Below are 21,921 nucleotides of genomic sequence, written 5' to 3'. Positions count from 1 at the left end.
TTGAATTTAAAATTAGTTTTACATGTATTTAGAATTGTTTTAATTATTTTATATATAAACAACGTTGAGAATAAAGTAATGTATTTTAAACTTTCTTAGTTTAAATAACGCAACTCTAATTTGTTATAATAATTTAATATACAAGTAAAATCATTAAAATCATTAAAAGTCATTAAATCATTAAAGACATTTAATTAAATTAACATAATCGAATTGATTTTATATAAAATTGTGGCAAGATTTTATTAAACTTGACTACTGTAAAATATAACGATTCGTTTCATTTGTTAAGAATCGAATGTTACATGAAATTTTCACCGTGTCATTATTGTAATTCCAATTTTTCAAAGTCATGCCATGCTGTCATGTTTCTTGTACGTGTTTTTCATACGTTCGTGTGCATGAATGTTGATAAGATGGGCTTTAACTGAGGTGCATCTAGTTAGGTGTCGCTTTTGCTTCATATTATGATTGAAAAGTATAATGTATAAAATGGAATAATAGTAGGACAGTTAAGTCAATTAAAATTGAGACTAGTTTACTGAAGGCAATATCTACACATTGTTGATGTTTCTATTCACTAGCATTACCTAATTTAAGTATAACATTCATAAATAGTTTACGAAATAATGTGATAAACTACTTGTACTTGATTATGTTGTACTGATATCAGACGGCGCCACTTCATAAAAAAAGTTCAACATTTACTTATATTGAGTAAAATTTGAACTAAAATAGAAAAATAAAAAGAAAAAGGTAATTAATTCGGTTAAACTTTCGTTGAAGATTTTTCTTCCTGAAGATCAAGATATGGACGGATATTAAGATTGGATGGAATCATGTTAACATCTACCTTCTCTGAACACATTGGACAAGTTTGTTCAGATTCGACGATCCTAAGGAAATGAGAAATTAAAATTGTATATATATTACACTTAAAATAATGCAATTTGTATACCTTGAAAGTTCACTTCTTATAGCAGGAAAATCGCATTGTGGACAGGCGGTAAAATCGTCTTCTACGATATGTCGTCCCTAAAAATCATCATACGCGATTGAAGAACACGCGTCTAATTTTAAAATATATATATATAAAAATACTATTAAAAACTAACTGTAGCTATACAAAAAGGTATCGTATTTTTGCACTTATCACAGGTAACTTCTGTTTCTGGAAGTTTACTTTTACAGTAAGGACACGGAGTCAATGGTTCATCTTCGGCTTCATTATCTTTTGATTTCGGTGGTTTCCGTACAATTGCTTCAATTTTTTTACTGTACTTAGCGTCAATTTGATTTCGATATTCTGGACGCATTAACATAGCAGCAAAATTGAACGCAGCATATTTTAATCCAGCTCGTTGACATTCAATTACAGTAGACGTTAAGATTGGAACGATGTCTGAAATATGTTAATTAAAATTTGTTAATAATTTCTATCATATTACTGTAAAATATTCAATTCTGTTTTACTAACGCGATGGAAATTTTGATATATTATTAGCCACTCTTATTAGCATCCGAGCACCACGTAGATGATCACTCTTTTTTACGTGAAGTCTAACGAGAATATACGAATGCAAGAGCCTTAAATTATTTTGCATTTCTGAAGGTATATTAATTTTGTTCCTTTTTAATTCTTGATACATGCTAAACAAAACGTCGTGTGCATTTCTATAATTTCCTGTAAAACAATTTATTATATGTATAATAATGTACTAGATAAATATCACATAAAACATACCATTAACTTGTTCTTCATTTGCAATTATAATTGCTGTTTTCGCAGCTTCTTTGTACTGTTTTCTAGCCATGTACAATCGAAACAAGTATTTTGGATCCTATAAACATATCAATATATATAAACTGTTATATCACCGCTATACGATTGAGTATTACCTTCGGCAATCCATCTCCTCCTAGTAAAAAGTCTATTAGCTGATTTGCTAATTTGTCATCTTTTGAAGAAGCAACTGTATCAATGGCTAAACTGAGAACTTCATTCTCATCAGTTATTAACTGTGCAGCTTTCAATAAATGCCTTAATGCCCTCTGATATTCCTTAGCATGAAAATAATATTTTCCCGCTAAAAGATTATTCTTTTGGGTCTCGAAATACATCGCGAGACTTTTGAAATCTTCTTTTCGTTCATTGCTATCGTCGATTGTATTTATCAGAATTTCTCCATACAATTCCATCTTCCCGTGTTGATTAGCTAATTGGAACGCTTCATCATGACAATTCGATAAAATCAAAAATTTAATCGCTGAATTATAGTCATTCATTTTTTGAAAATATTTTGCAACCATTTTAGCTCCTTCTATACTCTTAGTTTGTTGTACCACTTCAACGCTTCGTGCTATAAATAAAACCATAAATTAATTATTTGAGCGTTAAGTATAATTAATTATACTATGTATATTTTAATAACAATTAAACAACCAGGATTGTTTAGATGTTCCAAATTAATCCTAATTATGTTTTCATAATCCTTTGCAGTCTCGTATGCTTTTGCTGCCTCATCATATTTGCCTTCCGCTTCTTTGGCTTTCGCATACTGTACATTAATCTTAGCGGATGATATTTGTGGCAAAAGTTGCCCGACTTTTTGCCAGTTCTTTAGTTTTATATACGCGGATGCTGCTTTATCAAAATATTCAGCTTTCTCGTACAGTAATGCAGCTTCATTAAATTGCTATAAAAATAAAAAGAGTTAGTAAAGTTACAAGATGTGAAGTACATAATTACACGTACTTTCATTAACTCCAATATTTCTGCACATTCTTTTCGTAGTTGCCTTGAACTTTCATTATCCATAGCTATGCTTACACCTCTTCTGCTGTCACCGCATCTAATTGACATTCTTGCAACTCCAGCAAGACATAAATTTCTATGATGCGGATTATGTGTAGTTATGTTAGGTGAAGTATTTGAAATTACTAATCCTCGTTCATAATTTGTCAAAGCTTTCGGGTAATTACCCCTAAAGAAACAAAATTTACTTTTTTATTATATATCATTTAAATAATTTATGTAAGTTTCACGTTCACTTCTTACGTGAATTCAAGCTGTTGAGCATATTCTCTAGCAATATAAGGAATTTCATCAGCTTTCAACTTTTGTGCCAAATTTAATGCTTGCTCCCACTGCATTAAATCCCTTCTTAAATATAATGCTTCTACTGGTTCTGATGATTGTAAAAAAAATTTTTCTGCTTGGTTGTATTCACCAAGTAAGACACATGCGTGGCCACATAATAATGATAATTCATCTATATTTTGCATGTTTTGTAATGCCCATACCATTGCAGCATCTTCAAGATATCGATATACACGAATTGCTGTAGTTGAAAATAATTATTTATATAAAATCCATATATTTTTTGTTGTGTTAATAATGGTATTATACTACATATATAAATATACCGAATTTGATGTTCAAGTTTGCAATTGCACTTTCTCCTAGCATCACCCACGATTCTTTTTGATTAATTTTTTCACAAGTATTCCATGCTTGCTGAAATCTGAAATATAACAAATGTGTAATTTATATTCATCAAATTAAATAAATAAAATACCTTCTACACAGAATTTGTGTTTCTAAAATTTTTTCCATTTTTCTAGGTTCCACGATGTTTCCTATATCTTCGTGAGAAGACAATGTAATTTGAACTAACTTATTGCTTGATGAACTTAGCGTTAGTTCTCCAGAGTACATTAACAATGGTAATGTATCAGACGGTAGTTTCATAGTATCTATTTTTATCATTTTTGTACCTGTTTCAAAATATATTTTTTTTATATAGTTGCCTTAATTACAATATACTATATTTAACTTACCTTCAATAAAGTATTTTACAAATATGTACATAGTAATGGAACTCTTATTGTACGCAGCGAATATATTACGCTCCAAAATATTTTGATCCCAAATTATGCCTTGAATACAGTCTGGACAATCGGGAATTTGTAAAATAGTTTCTTGCATAGGATTATATAGATAAGCGTCAAGTTTACTATCTATAAAACATAATTGCGTTCCATTCGCATCTAAGTAGATTTCCGTTATGCTATTATTATGTACGTATTCCAAACACTGATTAAAAACTTCTAGGCAAAAGAAAATTATGTGACCCATCTGGACATACATTAACGCAAATTAGTCTTTCACATAAATGATTAGATGTTTAGACGTACGTAAAAAATAACTTACATCACTACCGTAAACTAAGAAGTCGGTACTAAGAGCATGGCACGTTATTCTAAAATCTGAAGAACTTAAATCTGGAAATATCTTTGTATCTTTCCCTTCCTTTGTTAGTTGCTGATCTACTTTAATCTACAACAATAATACGTTAATACATATTCGATCTAGTAATATTGATTAAACGAAATTTGTACTCATTGAAATATACTTGTTACCGAGTGCAACTGTAATTTTCCATCAAACAAAACAGACACATAAGTTTCGTTTAATCGTATGCTATCGATTGTTGCCAAGTAATCTCTTTCAAAGTGTACCACATTATTATAATGAGTTTCAGATACGTCCCAAAACAGTGCTCTGTTATTTAGACCTACTGCTGCATGCATGGGACCTATTGCTAATACCGACGGTTCTATTATAGTGTTAATTATTATTGGTTCTGGTTTCTCCTGAAAAATAATCCTTTTAATATTTATGTATAGAGTTGTTAAGCTATAGTTTTCTGTTATACATACTTTATCTAAAGTATAAAGATAAACTGCTACTTCTGTTAAACTAGTGAGTAATGCAATTCTATTTCCACAAACACTAACTAGTTTTGGAATTTGTATCAAATATACTAAAACACTGCCACTGTATGTAACAGCTGCTACCATTGTTCCATCTGTTGACCATTCTACTTTACTGATTCCAGTTTCACCACTTATTGTAATTAATTTTTCAGTCTCTTCTAAACTTTGTAGATTATGTATCTTTATAGTATTATCCCCGCATGTAGCAACTTTCCCCATTACTTCACTGATTGCTAAATCAGTTAATGAATCTTTGTGATTTTTAATTTGAAACAACTCTTGGCCAACTTCTTTAATATGTGTCGAAATTGCAGTAAAATATCCAGTTTCAAAACCAACTAAAATGTACCCATCTCCATACCTAAAATAACATTTTTTTTTTTTAGAATATTGCATCAAAGTTACATAATAGTGGATAATCTTACCATTTGTAAGTAACAATTGGACCATAACGTTTTTGAAAAGCTAGTTCAATAGGATTTTCTGGGTCCAAAACATTATACAAGAACAAAGTAGTCTTACTGATAATAAGAGATACCTAGTAAATAGGAAGAAATTAATATTTCATGTAAACAAATGCAACTTCACTTTGTATATCAGCATCAAGTAAAAGAAGCATACAGTATTTTCACCCCCAATTCTGTGGTCCATTTTCATTTCATTAAACTGAATGTCAGAAGCATCACCTTGTAGTGGTATTTCACGGCGAGTATCTCCATCACTAGTGCTAATAGTTAAAACTTTGTCTTCACTGACTAAGGCAAGAAGCCCTTCATAAGACCAAGTACCACAAATTATCTTCTTTTTATGCTTTCCCAAAATTGGTATTCGTCTATATGTGAATCAATGAATTAATACAGGTATATTCAGAATAATATATAAAAGTGCTACATGTCAAAAGGCTACATACTTAGCATTAATGTGGTCATAAAGTACTAAATTTCCTTTCTGTGTTCCTACTGCTAACAAGCAAGTTCTTTTTGCCCACATCATACATGTTAACCCATCTCTTACACCAGCATCTATTTGTGATTTCTTTCCAGTTGTCGCATCCCATAATGTGATAGTAGAAGAATTTTGTGATGTGATAGCTAATAAATCTCCATCAGAATCCCATCCAAAACCAGCACATAAACCACCAATTTGAATACGTTCTTTTAAGTCACCTTGCCTGTCAAATATAGCAACTGAGGAATCATATCCAGTAGTTGCTAAATGAGTACTGTTTCCAGGACGCCATGAAATAAAAACAGTACCAGGACCATGAGGTTGATACAGCTGATAAAGAACCTGTGCCAAGAGATTCAACAGATAAATGTTCATGTAAGCAAAGTAGGAGTTGGAATAGGCAAGATAAAAAGGTTGAATTGCTTATAATATACTTATTAACATACCTTTTCTGACGACATTTTTTGAAAAGAATTTTTTTAACAACAGAATAGAAAAGGCTGATAGCCTAATCACATATAGAAATATTATAAGGTAGCATAGTTATAGCATTGATTTACTAGCTTATATTTTTTACCCATAACATTATATCACTTTGACTCGCCATGTTGTTTATATCTTACAAGCGCTCGATCAATTTTACATTGTTTTCGACATTGTTGCTATGGATTAGCGATAATTGGTATGATAGATATAGGACTGTAGTCAGCTCATAGTGTTTTATTAACTGCATCTATGTTACTTTCATCTCAAATGTTATTTTCGAGCTTAAAGAACAAATAGTTGTTTAAAAATTTAAATAAAAATAGGGGTACATGTGTGTTAAGTATCTACTATGGGGTTAGATGCCTACCGTTACTGGAGGATCGATCAATAAGTCAGCAAGTAACTTTCATTGCTTTTTAGTAGGTAGCTTTAATGTTCACCTAGTTTTGATTCCATATTTTAGAAATCATCGTTCAGAATTAGCGCAAGATCAAGAAATTATTAAAATAATGTTTGACAAACTTGTATTTTAAAAAACCCGCCATAAATTAAAATTTTTAAATTTCGACCGTAGTGCCATCTATACGAAAATAGCGCAAACTACTCGACGAGTTACCGACCGATTTTCTTGAACAGGGAACACTCGCGCCATCTATCGGGAAATCTCGGAAACTAGTCGGCAAGTAGTTTCCACGGTTTCTTGATAGATGGCGCAAGTGTCCCTTTATTTTGTCGGTAACTCGTTGAATAGTTTGCGCCGTTTTTGTATAGATGGCGCCACGGTCGAAAATTAGGAATATACCTTCCTCTCTCTTTGACGCGCAAAGAGATTCCATACTAAGGCGCTTCAGCGGCTAATTCGTAGGGTGGAATTCCCGTCAACAATTATTCGTAAGTAAAAGCGATTAAAAAAGTGAAAAGATAACTGATTTATTGAAACAAATATGTATGTACTTACTATGTTTCTGCATACAATTTCCTTTGCGCGTAAAATGAATAGAACTATTTTTTATACTTTTATGCAACAGAATTTTAAACAAAAGTTTTAATATACAATTATATAAAAATGTTTTTAAACAACAAAAGTATCCTAACTTAATTACACCATTCGCTAATATGTAACAGCTTAAAATTACTTTCTACTATGCTGTGTAAAATTATTTATTTATATAGATAATGAACAAATAAATTTACGTTTCCTATGTATACACCATCATGAATTGATAAATTAGTAGGTTTGAAGATCTTTAAAATTGATAAATAAATGAACAGAAAATCACTACTATTACTTCTAACAGCAAAAAGTTAGAGAAACTAAAAAGAATAATGTTCTTGTATTTTTTTAGTGAAAAATTCTGACGAGGAAAGTACCACAAAAGAATTATAAAGTAATTTGAATTTACAATTGACAAAAACCTCACACAGGATTGAAATCAATTTTAATAAACTTCCTTTTACGAATATAACATGCACATGTATAGTCACATGTCTGAGCAGTTGTCTTAAGTATATATTTACATAAATATAAAGAATTAAAAGTACAATGGTATCCTATATTCCAGGTGGAACGCAGAATTAAGACTATAATAGCTGTAATCACAATAAAATATTCGAACTTATTTGTTGTTATAAGATATCACAATATTTCATATAATTGGAGATCCTTTAAAAATTTTCTAAAACCTGTATACGTAAGATACAACAGCTCAGGCTGTTCTCATGTTAAATTCATAAAACAAAATCAATTAAAATTGACACATATGTATATTGCAATGAGCCCTACTTATGAAACACTTATCAACTCCCATCTTTCTTTCAGTCGCTGTTACATAGGGTTCATTTAAATCTCTGCTAAAACTCACAACGCAAGGGTTTCAATGAAAGCTCAATTCACTTATTACGTGTGTGTATATATATATATATATATATATATGTATATCACAAATGATGACAACACTTGAATCGTTACTCTACTTGAAACGTGTCAGTATCATTTCGCGATGGGCGGGTAGAAAAAGCGAAAAAAGTCGACTAAAGCAAGTGCGACGAAATTTACGAAAAGCAGCTACGACATTACTTTTATTACGTCATTCTACGTATAAACACCGAACAATTCAATTATCTGTTCGGTACGCGTGGTTTTTTTTTCATTTTTTTTTCGTTTCAATTACAATTAATATATTCGTGTGTCTATATATACATATATATACACAATTATGTATATATACACAGAATTGTGTACATATATATACATATTATGTTTCGTGTGTGTATACGTGTCCTGTGTTAAGCTTTTCTCTCACACACACACTCTCTCTCTCTCTCTCGCTCTCTCTCTCTCTATTATAAATGTAAAATACTGACATGCATGTACTGCGAAATTGGAACGCCGAATGCAGGGCTCATTTTGACCACGGTATACGATCCACACTGGGGTAAAATGACCTAGCATTCGGCGTACCCAGGGTTAATTAAACCTTTACTGACCTAACGTATTTGCATGCCGAATGCGGAGTCATTTCGACCCAGTTGTTATACTTAAATATATTTTAAGCTTTGTATACAATTATTATAATGACATCATCGTGGGTCAAAGCGACCCCGTATCCGACTACCGCGTCTCTCGAGAGTTAAATCGTACGCATTGCTCGTCCAGAGGAAAAAGAGATCCTCGCTGGGAGTACGTCGGTCATTCGAGAAAGAAAGAAAGGCCGACTTCGATTTTTCAAAGTACCTCTTTTCTGTTTTTCTTTTTCTTTTTTTTTTTTGCTTCTGTACAATTCTGTCGGGAGAAGAAAACGAAGAATTTCCATTGAATTTGAAACAACACGCACACAGGGAGTTCCCCAAAAGAACAGAACGCCCAAGTATCGTGATTGCTACAAGGTTTTATTTATCCAATGGATTGAAATGAAAAATTAAATGGCAAACAACGATGCACGAACGACGACGAAACACACAGGTAATACAAGCAGAACGACGTTACACGGCTCCAATCAGAAATTTCATTTTATTTGTTCATCAAAATAATTTAGTACCACATCGAGTCGAATGGTCTCTGGCTCTGTTGGGGAGAATTTTCGTATAGAATAAAGATTGGCGCATATCGATAGACGAAGGAGGATAATGGTTAGGAGAAATTTGCCTTAATTAAGCAATCGTTATACGAGATCTTGACGAAATATATGCCTGCGTAAATGTGTGTACCGACCGATCGTTCACTATTATTCCCTTTCTTTTTTTTTCTGCTTTTCTTCTCTACGGTCTGCGCTACCCGCTAATAGTAGTTTAGAGCTAAATATACAACTAGTACCTCGCATGTCTCGGGACCCCACGCAAAACTAAATTATGCGCCTGTCAAATACTTCCGTACGAATACACGTTTAGTATATTTAGTATTTTTCTGTAGGTTTTCACAAAATCCGCGCGCTTCACTCGGCCGTCCCTCGTACTTTTCTTTTTTTTTAAATATTACCGTTAATAATGCACGTTGTTTGGACGCCATGCACTGCCGAAAGCCTACTTTCCCTTTTTTTTTTATTCTGATTCAGCAGTTTCTTCGGGGTTGCGTTCGCCTCTGGCCGTTCTCGTCGGGTTGTTTCGACGATTTCAGGGGAACGTTAATAGTACACACATACACTGACATACGCAGCATGTAACTTGAACGTTCCAAACGGACGCCCTAATGCCCTGTGTTTCTCGTTCTATCGCAGAGCTCCAAAATCTGTCCGCCCGTTTGCCACGTTCGTTCGCTTTACATCCGTGTTCACGCTTCTTTGTACCAGGAACATGCTACGCACTCGATCAACGTTGGATAAATTATTGACATATCTGAATACATGGTAAACGCTAACGACTCCGAATATCTCGTATGTGTGTATGCGAGAGCAGATACGCGCGCGTCTGTGTCATACGTATCGGTGTCACTTGCCGATTTTACATTGTCAAGAACGCTCAAAGAGAGGTCAGCGTAGCAAACGAGAACGAGTGACCGTGACAATCCGGAGATACGGCACAGCCGAAATTCTCTGGTCACCATCATCGGCGGTTCGAGGAGGAGGACGACGCACACTGTTCGTATCGATACGTTTTCACGTTACGTGCGTTTCGCTGCGAGATCATTAGTTTTGGATGTTTCTAAAAAAGCAAGTGTTCTTGCGATACAATTTTGAGATACTCGGAATACTTGTTTCTTATCTTTTTTTTTTTTTTTAAACCGCCGACGAAATATTATGGCAAAGTGTCCTCCTCGCGAGAAAGAGCTAAACCTCAACCGACTCTCCTCGAATCGTGCAGTTCGTTACCGTAAAACGTATATGTATTATTAATAATTACTAATTATACTTTATTATAAATTAATTAAAGAGCTCTTAATCGTACGTGTTTATGTGTGTATAATAATATTAATATTAATAATAGTAGTATGTACGATAACATTTTTGTAGCATCTTACTCTCTCGGCCGTTTCCATTGAATTCGACGCGCATCGTTCGCCTTCTTTTCACAATCTCTCTTTCTCGACGAAGGTTCTAAGAAACCCGGTTGTTTTGGTGACTAGCGGCACTCCCAGATCTTCACCGTTTGATCGACACTACCGGTGACCACGTAAGGATGGCTTTTGTGAAAATCTATAAAAGTAAAGCTGCTTTAACACGCGAATCGGTAACGAGAAGTAATTAACAATTTAGAAACCATTCTGTGTACAGGGTGATTCATCTAGAATTTCAAATGAAAAAATATCTTCGAGGTTGTTAGGTAATTATAATTAAATAGCGTCGATATAAAGATTCTACTTACCGACAGAGGTGCAAAAATGAACATGCGCCTCGAGGGTTTTCATTGCTCGTTTATTGCGCGTGTCCCAGACTCGCAGGGTTTTATCGTCAGAAGCACTGACGATAAACTTGCCACCGGGGTGGAAGACGATGCCGCGTACCCAATTATCGTGTCCTAGGAGGGTAAAGAGACAAACGCCGGCACCGACATCCCAAACACGGATTACCTTGTCCCGCGAACCAGATGCGAGGAAAGGTCCTTCGTGAGCACCCTTGTTATCTGCTCCTGCTGCAGCATTAATCGATGCTCTGGCGCTGTCCGGTGCCCATGTGATACACTCTACGACGTGATCATGGTCTCTGAGTTCCACCTAAAGAGAAAAATTATTTTAATGAATTTTCTAAGAATTACAAATACAATGGACCATGGGAATTTATACCTTTGTCTCTTTCGTTGCTACATGCCATACTCGCACCGTTTGATCGTTCGAGCAACTAGCGATTAGTTCACCACAGGGACTTACCCTGGCCATTCGTACCCACTCTCTGTGCCCTGTTAATGTCTTAACACAATAACCTGTCGCCACTTCCCATATTTTGATGGTTTTATCCCTAGATGCGCTCACTACGAAATCCCCTTGTGGCACAAATGCGACAGAGCTGACACTGTGATCGTGTCCGTGCATGGTTTTCACGCAGGCGAACGACTGGTGAAAGTCCCAAAGCTTAATAGACATGTCTGCACTGCATGAGACTAACAGTTTACCGGATACGTCGAATGATACGTCCTGTACACTGTCAGTGTGTCCTTTCAATGTTCTTTCAAATTCGCCGCTTTCGAAGTCCCATACCTGGATGACACGATCGCCAATAAGAAAACTAGTCCCAATAAAAACTGGTAGAGTCGCAAACGGGGAAAGTTGAAAGTAACTGGATACTTTTTTCAAAACCAGTGTGTCAAGTAGACTATCAAGTAGACAAGTATTAAACAGAGAGTAAAAAATAAATACAATATTCAGCAGCTATGATAAAGGTCTCGCTATTCCCAGAAAATAGTGATTAATATTCTTGACTTTTTATACTTCTTACGTATTCATAATGAAATCATACGTCTAACGATAAATATTTATGATCCCATAAGCTGGTGTTGAAAGAATAACAATATAGCTCCAATTACTTCTTCGACGACCATGTTCAACTTTGATGTTGATGATCCCTTTACCTTAATGGTGGCATCTTCGCTGGCAGATACTATAAGACTAAACACAGGATGAAAAATAACTCTGTTTATGGGAGCTCTGTGTCCAGTGAGGCTGTATTTTTCAGGCGGCCTTGGTATCCATTCGGATGGTGATCTTTTGCTACGGGTTGGCGCTCCTTCTATGAATTCTTTCTCTGCCTCAGAGAGTTTGGATTCCAATTCCATTACCTACAAATATCAATAAAAGTTAACACTGCAATTATACTATACCATATTTTCTTCTCCACTTACAGTAATGATGAACGTTTGCCTGATGTACATACAGGGTGTCTCTGAACTGGAGTAGAGGACCCGTGGAGGGATTTCTTTTTCCTTTGCCAAAATGTTTAGAATGACCTTAGCAATCATCCCTCCACGGGTCCTACCCCAGTTCTGGAGCACCCTATATATTTTGATATGGTAAACAGAGGTATTATTAGTCAGTATACTTCTAAACGTTCAGTTAAGACCTTGTGGAGTTTTGATAAAAATTCCAAGATTTTCTTATCCGTTTTGAAGACACGAGGCATTTATGTATAGCTTTCGCGCCAGCGTGTCAAGGTAACATTTTTGTCCGCGTTAATATAGAGCTGAAAATTCGCTAATCCTCTTACCTTCTTTTGCAAGCGTATTACCGAAGTCCATTTCTTCTCCAGAAGGCCTCCGTATTTTCTTTCCACTTCCCCGGGCATGTCGGCTTCCTTCTTGAACGCCTCGAGTGCATCTTGATAGCCGTTGGTGCTGAGATAGTCCGCGATCGCCTTATTTCTGAAAGAATACCATAACTAAACGGTCAATGGCTAACAACTGGTTGCACGGTTGTCTATGACCTCGCAATAGAAAGGTTCTCTTGAACGCCAAGAATAATTCATAAGCAGATATAATGCGTAACGAGCTTTTTCTTTTAATTGTCTTGAGGCAATCGACTCAAAGTCATCCTTTTTGCGTCACCTTGTTACCATTGCGTTAACATATACGTTTCCTTCGTATAGATAAGACAGTAGTAAACTAGAACTATTATTCCAAGTGTTGTTACAAATATTCTTTTACATTTCATAAAATTTAATTGCTACAACAAAGCAAAATATACAGGGCGTTAAAAAATTACCTAAAGATAGATCACGATGTACATTTTTTCATCAGGTAATTTTTTAATACCGTGTATATTTCACACCTAATTATTCCAAATTTCAAATTATCACTGGTCTAGTTACATTCTTCTCCAGTGATATACGAGTTTCTAAATGTATCAGACTCTATCGTTAAATCAGACGCATCTTTGCCCGATCAACAATTCAATTACAAAACGTCGAAGACCCACGGGTCATTCTTTGCTAGCCTCGTTTTTCAAACTTTCTTCATCGCAGCAACGTGTGAAACATCTCGTGAATTTCTTTGCACTTCCTTCTCCCTTCTCTTTCTTCGAGACAATGTTCTACAAAACACTTAACACGTTTCCTATGCATAGACAGCGGATCAGAAAGGTGCTGGGGCACGCCCAGTGTCATTGTGAGAACATGTGTACACATGTTGAGGTTTACAACCCGATCCTTTTAACAAAACTTGAAAAATGTTCTGTCCACCACCTTGGTGCTTGATGGCACGAGCGTCTGTGTCACCAAAATAAAAGGCACGTGAAAGGTTTTGTTAAAAGGATCGGGTTTTGTCAAAGCTTAACTGATCCTAAGTTTGTAAACCTCAATAATACACCCTATAAGGTAGAAGGATGCGTTACATCTAAAGCGAAGAAAAATCTGAACAGGTACCAAGTTAAAGGATCGAAGAATGACATTTGGCAAAAGTATCCACGGTAGAGGCGCAGGTATACCCGAGGCTGCAGGTTGAATACGTGGGAAAAGAGATTGAAAGTCGGGCAGAATTATGCCGGGGTGAAAGGCCTGAAGTCGGTCGTTCGTCCCTGTTCACCTGCTTCCACATGATAGTAAGGTACGTAGGCGAATTATCAGCGCGTGTTTCGTTCAAATGCCGGCAAACAAAGGGAACGAAGCCGGAAAGCCCGATCGATTCCTCCTTCGCCGATTCGAGAACCTTTCACTCGAACCGAACGGGACAGGCAAAACAGAATAAATCGGATCCACGTCGAAAAAGCACTTAGCTCGACGTTCCCGATACCAGTCTGCACGTTTCGCTAATTATTTAAGCGGTTTTCAGTTTGGTCCCATCGATATTTATCTTCCGTGGAGAAAGTTTCGAAAGACCGGCACGAATCCTCGGGCGATATCCTGATCCAATTGCTGGCCTGGATATTTTTCGGGGGTCCGAAATTGCTATGCACCACAGCGTGCTCGTTATTTCATTCCTTGCGCGAATTTCAACGCTCGAGAATCGCTACGGTTGATCGTCTCTTACGCGAAGATGATCCCCTTTCCATCTTCGCTCGCATCTTCTTTTTCCATTTACCTTAGCACACCTGTCAGCAGGTATCACGTACACCAGATATAAGGTTTCCCATCGCCATCAGAAACGCGCTCGCTGGTTTGTTTCTTACGCTCCCAGTTATCGGTAGAATTTCCTTCAAGACTGCTGCGAATTAATTAATCTTGGAAAAATGTACAGTTCCTTTCGAACGAATCAGATTTGCATAGAAAAGCATTATCGTGCTTTCTTTTATTGAATTCTTGGGTAAAATCTGCTCGTGTCTCTCGATGATTAGAATCTGTAGATACATATCACGAATAGATCCTTTTCGTTATTCCTTCTTACTGTACTTTATGAATTTTTAACTAGCAAAATTGCTGGTAAATTCATTGATAAATACAGTACCCATGGTGGACTTTCCGAAGGAAAATGACGTAGAGGAGCAAAGCATTGTTCTCTACTCACGTTCGAAGTCTGTAATGATCACGTGTACAATTATCACATTCAAGGAATAAGTTTCAACAGATAATCGGCACTGTTTGTATCATTAATTGGTCATTAACGTTTAACGGGGAACGTATTACCACGCAAGATAATGCGAATTAATTTCACTGGAATGAAACTGCTGGCAAGTGTTAATTGCAATTCTAATTGCAATAATATATAACCAGATGCCCAGCTTTTAGAAAGTGATTCTTGGTTTCGATCAACGAAAGTTTTCCACTTCAACGAGCCTGGTACTCTTTCTTTGGATAAGATAGAAAAAAAATAACTGTGTTTTTCAGATGATATAGCATGAAATGAAAAATATGCTTGAAAACTATTTTTATATTTAATGCATTTACGATTAAAAGTTAAAGGGGTGGAGTTATGTACATGTGTTATTTGACCATATAAGGTACACCAGGACTCCACTATTTAAGGTATTATATTGCAGTACCTTCCCTTTCTTTATGAAACGAAACGACTCATTTTTTTGAAACACTATATACGTGTCGTTAAAAAAGTTGGCCCTGAGGGGGTGCATTTCCTTGTTCCATCCCTTCAAACATTCGAAACCCTTTATACATGGTAGTTTCGTATCGATCGCGTTGCATACCACTTTCACCCTTCCCCCTATTATTTTTCCACTTTCTTACATCGTTAACGAAACAGAATGGGTGAAACGTTGGCAAATGCAAGGGAGGAGCTCTATCGATTCCAAGGTCTCATTGCAGCCAGCAATTCTCCTCAACTTTCGTGCACTCTTTAACTGTTAACAGCCTTCTTCTGTCGGCTTTCTTGCTTTTTATTCTCTCGTTATGAAACCTAAAATCTCTTTTCCTGACACGCTCCACCACTTGCATAATTTTTAGTTTGAATCCACTGCATTTCTGTTTTGTGTTCTAAATTTCTTTACTGCCTGATCGGTTTTCAATTACAAAATGCAAACACAAATAAGGGATCAAGGTGGATCAATGAACATTTTAACGTGGATCGAATTTCACTTTAGATAACTCTGAAAAAAGAAGCCTGGTAAGAGGAACAGATGCCACAAGAGGCCACCTGTAATGATCAATGAAACCCTTTACTTTCCTTCGTTCATCTCTTTGTCTTCTAAACACGTTTAGTATCTGAAAGTTCAATAAAGATGCTTAGAGGATTTAATCGAAATATGCTCCGAAGGATAAAACAAAAAGAGAAGGTGATTCTCATTTGAATAATAACTTGAAAGTACCAAAACAGTTTGCACTTATGACCTCTATTTCCTGAGAGAACCCAGAACAATCGGCTATAAACTTCCAACTTCCTATTGCCTTCTGAGCCTGGAGGCTGTCCTACTTATTTCAGAAACACATGAAGAGACTAATAGCTCAAAATCCTATCGACTGTTTAATTAAAAAACCTCGACATCTTTAAGTTTGTTAAAGAAGTTTCAGGTGAAAATTCTTCGACCGAGGCTAAAGTCTGAAACGAGGAGCATAGCAAGTTTGACCGGCTCCTCTCCTCCCTACAGTGTCTGGTGTCTGCATTTCCCTGTTTCCCCGTTTCTTCCTCGTTCGTCCGCCCGTTCGACGCGTTATCGATCCCGCTATTCGCGCGTGCTCAACAGACGCCCTGTCCTGCGGCTGGTCCCCGCGCGACACGCGTCGATCCACGAGTGATTTGACGTCACCCAGAATTAGTCAGCATCGATCGACACCGGAATCGATAATGTCCCGTTTTGGTATTAATACCCGCTACGGGGGGTTGTTATGTGCTTTCTCCCGACCAACCCTCACCCGGAGAATCACAGATACGCAGCACGCATTTTTCGTTATGCTGACTTATTGATCCCCTTCGCAGCTCGGATGAACGCTTCAATTGCTACGAGGGTCGTCGATGATTGCAATATATATTCAGTAATTTTATAAAGAACGCTTTTACTATTGCATTAATAGCGTGACATGTGTAAAATCGTACGTCAGCATTCAAATGACCCCAGAATGCATTTGGATATACAAAATCTGGCACGCCACTGACCCTCATAATAGTCGAGGCATTAACCGGACTTTCAGTGACTCAATATCACATGTCCTTTATAATAGTGACCTTTAAATTTGATTGCATGGTTTCCTCAAATTGTTACCTTAGTTTATTGGCTTTCTAATGATATAAACACTGCTGCTCTATTAACCCCGTTAACAGAGTTATTTCTTGAACGCCAATGAATATATAATGAACTTCAAGTTGCACAGGATTTCCTCTGATATCGATTATTTTATCACATTCTTAATTCTATCCCTAAACTCTATCGCTTAAGAATCAAGGAAAAGGAAAGTTGGCTTGTACGCAATACCGTCTTTTGTTCTCGAGTATTCGACTGAGATTAATGCGACCTTACTGAATAAAAATTTTGTTGCGTTGCAATCCCTTGGTCCTTTCCTGTTCTACCAGATAATTTCATGGATATTCCAAATATTTTCTTTTACTTTCCAGCTCGTGTCTGTTCCCTAAATTCTTAAAATAGTCCGTCCATTCAAGAAATTCCTTTCTATTGTTTATTTCCATCACCATTAAGCGTTTCCACGAACAAATAAATCAAGGAGAAACCGCTGATTTTCACTCAAAATATTTGCCCAAGTTTCCACGAATTAGTTTATCATTGTTTCCAACTGATTCACCGACTTGGATGAATCAAAGAAAATATTGGATACTTCTCTCTCCAACGCCCCACTCTCCTCGTGCGATTATTGTAATCCGCAGGTTACTGTTTTCTTATTAATATTCATCGCACGTTACGATACATGCTCTGGCTATAATCGTCCCATCAAAATTTCACGCAGTGTGCTGCTACTCTTCCGCAGGTGTTACCAATATAGCTAATTGTTCGTCAACTTCACTTCCTCGACTCTTCTAGAATCGCTCTTTTAACCTGTGATCTTTCAAACAACTAAATAGTTGAATAATGTGCTTTCAAATTTCATAGCTGATCAGGCTTTATATTTATCAATGATCGCATCAAGATTCCATGTGATAATGCTATTTGCATGTAACGATAAATTCATTTTACATTCAACTTTCTGGGTATATAATTAATACGTCGAAGCAGACAATTTCGATAAGAAACTAAATAATAGTTACGCAATTACGTTGACCTAAGCGTAGTAGGGATGAGATACACGTTTTTCAAGATGTTCTCCCACTACAAGGAATCTTTTCTAAGGCGTTGCGCTACACCTCCACTTTCAATCCTCGTGTATTTTAAAAAGAAAGATTATGAAAAGAGCAGTATGGTTCTAAAATAAAAACTTTGATAAGAATTAGATGTTTATTTCTTTTTAATTGTGTACGGTCAGTGAGGGCATGGTCGGTGAAAGTATCTAAGATTTGTAAAATGTAACAAATTTGAAACTTACAACTCCTCCCTCTGACGTTGAGACAGCACCATTTTCATGATCCTCGAGTGTGTTTGCTGGCTTTACTCAACAGTGATTCGAACGAGCGCGACTAGATTCTTCTCCAGTCAGCTCCTGATTCCTTTAGTACCCAGCCATCGACATCTCCTGTAAAACAAAATAGTAATAGTAAGCGGAATGATAATATTAAGCGTACAACTTTAACACTGCGCCTTCTTGAATACTATTTCAAATTTGAATATCTTCCCGCGCTTCGGTGGATTTGAACTGTTGCCGAAAATTGCGCGCAGCTATTAATAAAAACGCGGTTTATTTGAATGGTTGAAGTTACCGTAACTTGTTACAAATAAATTCAAAATTAAATAATAAATACAAATAGAAATTTTCGAAATGCGCACTACAAATAAACACAGAATTCAATTAGAAGAGAAAGTAATAAAGTTTCTTCTCTATGTTCATTTCACATTAAGCGCAAGTTATATGCAAATTATTATTTCAAGTTAATTTATAGACACGTTGTAACGAATAATTGTTCATTTCTGTAGCAGTTTGTACGTGAAATTAAATTTGATGTTAATAACCATGATAATGTTATCGGTCAGTTTACAAAAAAAAGCAATTACGCAGCTCATAACACCTCCTTTTTAATCTTGCGCTAAGAGATATATCTCGAGAACGCGAAAACGCGAATTAATTTATAATCGCACACCCAAGAATTTTTTTTTTTTTTAACATATGAAAAATCCAATACGTATAAATTTTGTTTAACAAAGAAACGGTAAAAAACAACAGTTTCCCGCGTTTCTACGGGTCGTAGTTTTACCGTTTAAAATGCTTCCAGCGAAATAATTTCTTATCCGATATAAAAAGAGGGAAACAGACGAGCATGAAAGGAAATTCAAACGAATGTGTGAGAGCGGTTTGTCCTGAAATCCTTAATCGGAACAATAACATGTTCCCTGAACTGAAAGCAATGCCGTGATTTGTTTTACTTTCCATCGGATGAAAAAACGCGCCAATGAAGACATCGTTCGTTTCATTTTATTAAAAGCATCGATCTATTGAAAATTAAAACAAAGAGAAAAATGTTAAAAGTTAATAACTTGTAAATTTTAATATTAAACGCCTATGTACGTACGTGGTGGTACTTTAATTGCGAAAAGCATACATTTATTTATGAACACGTACGTATAGTAAGCCTGGCTGGTCATAACATTTTATTTATACTGGACCGTTATATTATCGAATATCGATAACGCCAAAATAAGATATTTTCGTTTTTATATTTAAAAGAAATGTTATCGTACTAATTGCTAGAAAAACACTGATTAATGCAAACCATCTCGATTAACAGTAAAAAGAAGGGAAACTTGTATAATAAAAAGAAATTGTAAACGTTTTCTATCTCGTCATCGTTTCAAATTGAGTGTTATGCAAAAAGTAAACGAGACTACTTTTTTAAAGCGATGATGCCATCTTGAGAGCAATACCAACAAACTTTAAACAGACTGTAGAATGTGCAAATAGGTTAAAAAAAAATACGTTCCTGTAAAATGTCAACTGTTGTACTAGTTTTATACTTTTATAGTTTCTATTAATTTCACAAGTTTCGTTAAAAACTTACATATGTTATTTGTATTTTATTCAAGTATATAAGAAACGTAGGAAAACCAAAATATTGATTACATTCCTCGTGCGAAGCTCACTTCCTTCTGTACATCCGCGTAATGACATAACATTTGGCAAAACCCGCGGATTTCCGTGAAATAAGCGAGATCGTGATTGGACAATAATATTTGAACAGGGGTTCGAGAGGTCTACGGTGATTGGCGAATGCCACTCGAAATCAACCAATTAGAATCGCTGAATCGCGGGCGGCCATCTTTCCCGCTAATATTCGAGTCTAATCAATAATCAAAATCTTCGAGAATGACTTCACAGTCATCCTCGCAGAAAAGGAAAGATGATTTTAGGGAAAATATTGAAAGAGGACAGACCTTGACAATCGGAAAAGCGTGCTGCGTCGTCGCGACGCTTTATGACGATGCTTAGCGGCGCGATGCGCCGTAATCGATAAAACCGGCTGTCCGCCCACCCTCGTTGCTGTGTATATTTCACCTTGCAATGCATTCAAATATTCATGACAGTCCCCTTTTTTAATCCTCTACATCTAATTGCATTAGAAAACACAATAAAAATAATTTAAATGATACACTTCTTGTTGACAATGCTCAGTTTACACACACACCCCTTTATATTAACACTTTGATGATTTATAAAGAAATTAATTTTTTAAAAGTAACTTATTTTTAGAAGAAAAGTAAATACAGGTAATATTTCCAACGCTGACACAAGCTTGCTTTCTAATTTGTGAATTAAAGCCACATATCTACGCGTTATTTATCATCAATGATTTTTTTGCAACGACCATTTCCGGGATCGTCAGCACAGGTGAGCGACTCTTGGCCTTCTCGACCCCGCACACCGCGATCTACCTGTGGCTTCGCTTTTCTCAACTAATCTTCTTACATATAAGCACGAGAAGTTACTCGAGATCATTGGCAGCTTCAATAGCACTGGACACGCCAAGATTCACTAGCTTTCGCGCATTCAAATAAAACAATGTCAGTTTTCATTAAAAAAATCAATAACCCTTTAAAAAAAAAAAGAAGATAAATGATTATGTTCCCGTTGAACATCATTAGAAATTCAATTCGCTGACAGACTCGACAGCTGATCGCTGACTCAATACCGACTCGCGCTAACGTCTGTCAAAAGGTGCAAAGAAATCAACTCTCGGTGTTCACACTCTGACAGATAAGATAATGCTTAAAATCAAGGAACATCGAAATTCGGTACAAAGGTTTAAGTTCGGTGGCTTGGTAGTTGCGGCAAAGTGATCGCACTACCGCACCACGCAAACGGTCATTCGCGAAAAAATCAATTCAAAGTGACGTGCAACATGTACGTTGAATATGTATGAAACACCGTCGGACGACTGGTCGAAAATCATCGACTGGTATCTCAATTCGTTTTTAATTAAGTGCGCGATGTAAGGCGGTGTCATGTTGGTCAGAAAGTATTGCTAGAAGATTATCGAGTGAACGCGGAACAACCGTTTGTTGTAAATCGTGCACGGCCATTTTGCTAGAACCTGTCACGTCTGGTTGCTATAGATTTTACAATCGGACCGAGCTGCTACCTTCTAAATACGCCGTTGAAATCAATGTTACAAATTGAATATTTAATACTCACTCTTTTTGTCAGAGTAGTAGCAACCGAGATTCTTCGAGATCGGAAAAAATCGCGAGAAAACCGGACGAACACAACCACTGAAGGACTACTCGAGATAACTTCTGCGATAGAACTGGCTCACAAGGTGGCGCCTGCGAAAGTCTTCCTTCTTTACGCATGCGCTAAATATCGATGTCACTAA

General features: G+C 36.1%; 2 protein-coding genes across 4 annotated transcripts; both read right to left on the bottom strand.

Moving 5' to 3' along the window:
• Positions 1-517: 517 nt before the first annotated feature.
• LOC114876166 (WD repeat-containing protein 19) lies at positions 518-6,568 on the bottom strand. 2 transcript variants are annotated; one of them, XM_029187336.2, is made up of 19 exons: positions 6,174-6,568; positions 5,690-6,069; positions 5,401-5,611; positions 5,205-5,317; positions 4,723-5,140; positions 4,423-4,656; positions 4,214-4,339; positions 3,841-4,138; positions 3,579-3,777; positions 3,427-3,524; positions 3,059-3,341; positions 2,756-2,984; positions 2,444-2,696; positions 1,900-2,360; positions 1,745-1,841; positions 1,478-1,684; positions 1,116-1,402; positions 959-1,035; positions 518-896 (listed from the first exon to the last, which is right to left on the bottom strand). In XM_029187336.2, exons 1-19 carry the CDS (start codon positions 6,186-6,188, stop codon positions 770-772), a joined length of 4,113 nt encoding a protein of 1,370 aa, XP_029043169.1. In that variant the 5' UTR covers positions 6,189-6,568; the 3' UTR covers positions 518-769. The 2 variants fall into 2 exon arrangements, with proteins under 2 accessions (XP_029043169.1, XP_029043168.1); XM_029187335.2 differs by lacking the exon at positions 6,174-6,568 and having other exon boundaries at positions 5,690-6,102.
• A 1,067-nt stretch (positions 6,569-7,635) lies between these two features.
• LOC114876203 (lissencephaly-1 homolog) lies at positions 7,636-21,859 on the bottom strand. Of its 2 annotated transcripts, none has more exons than XM_029187426.2 (7): positions 21,741-21,859; positions 18,486-18,632; positions 12,843-12,996; positions 12,211-12,417; positions 11,429-11,839; positions 11,011-11,359; positions 7,636-10,841 (listed from the first exon to the last, which is right to left on the bottom strand). In XM_029187426.2, exons 2-7 carry the CDS (start codon positions 18,521-18,523, stop codon positions 10,768-10,770), a joined length of 1,233 nt encoding a protein of 410 aa, XP_029043259.1. In that variant the 5' UTR covers positions 18,524-18,632; positions 21,741-21,859; the 3' UTR covers positions 7,636-10,767. The 2 variants fall into 2 exon arrangements, with proteins under 2 accessions (XP_029043259.1, XP_029043260.1); XM_029187427.2 differs by lacking the exon at positions 21,741-21,859 and adding an exon at positions 20,110-20,204.
• Positions 21,860-21,921: the final 62 nt, after the last annotated feature.

The sequence above is a fragment of the Osmia bicornis genome, chromosome 1, assembly GCF_907164935.1.
Source record: "Osmia bicornis bicornis chromosome 1, iOsmBic2.1, whole genome shotgun sequence".
NCBI lineage: Eukaryota > Metazoa > Arthropoda > Insecta > Hymenoptera > Megachilidae > Osmia > Osmia bicornis.
This window is presented reverse-complemented; position numbering and strand designations above follow the sequence as displayed.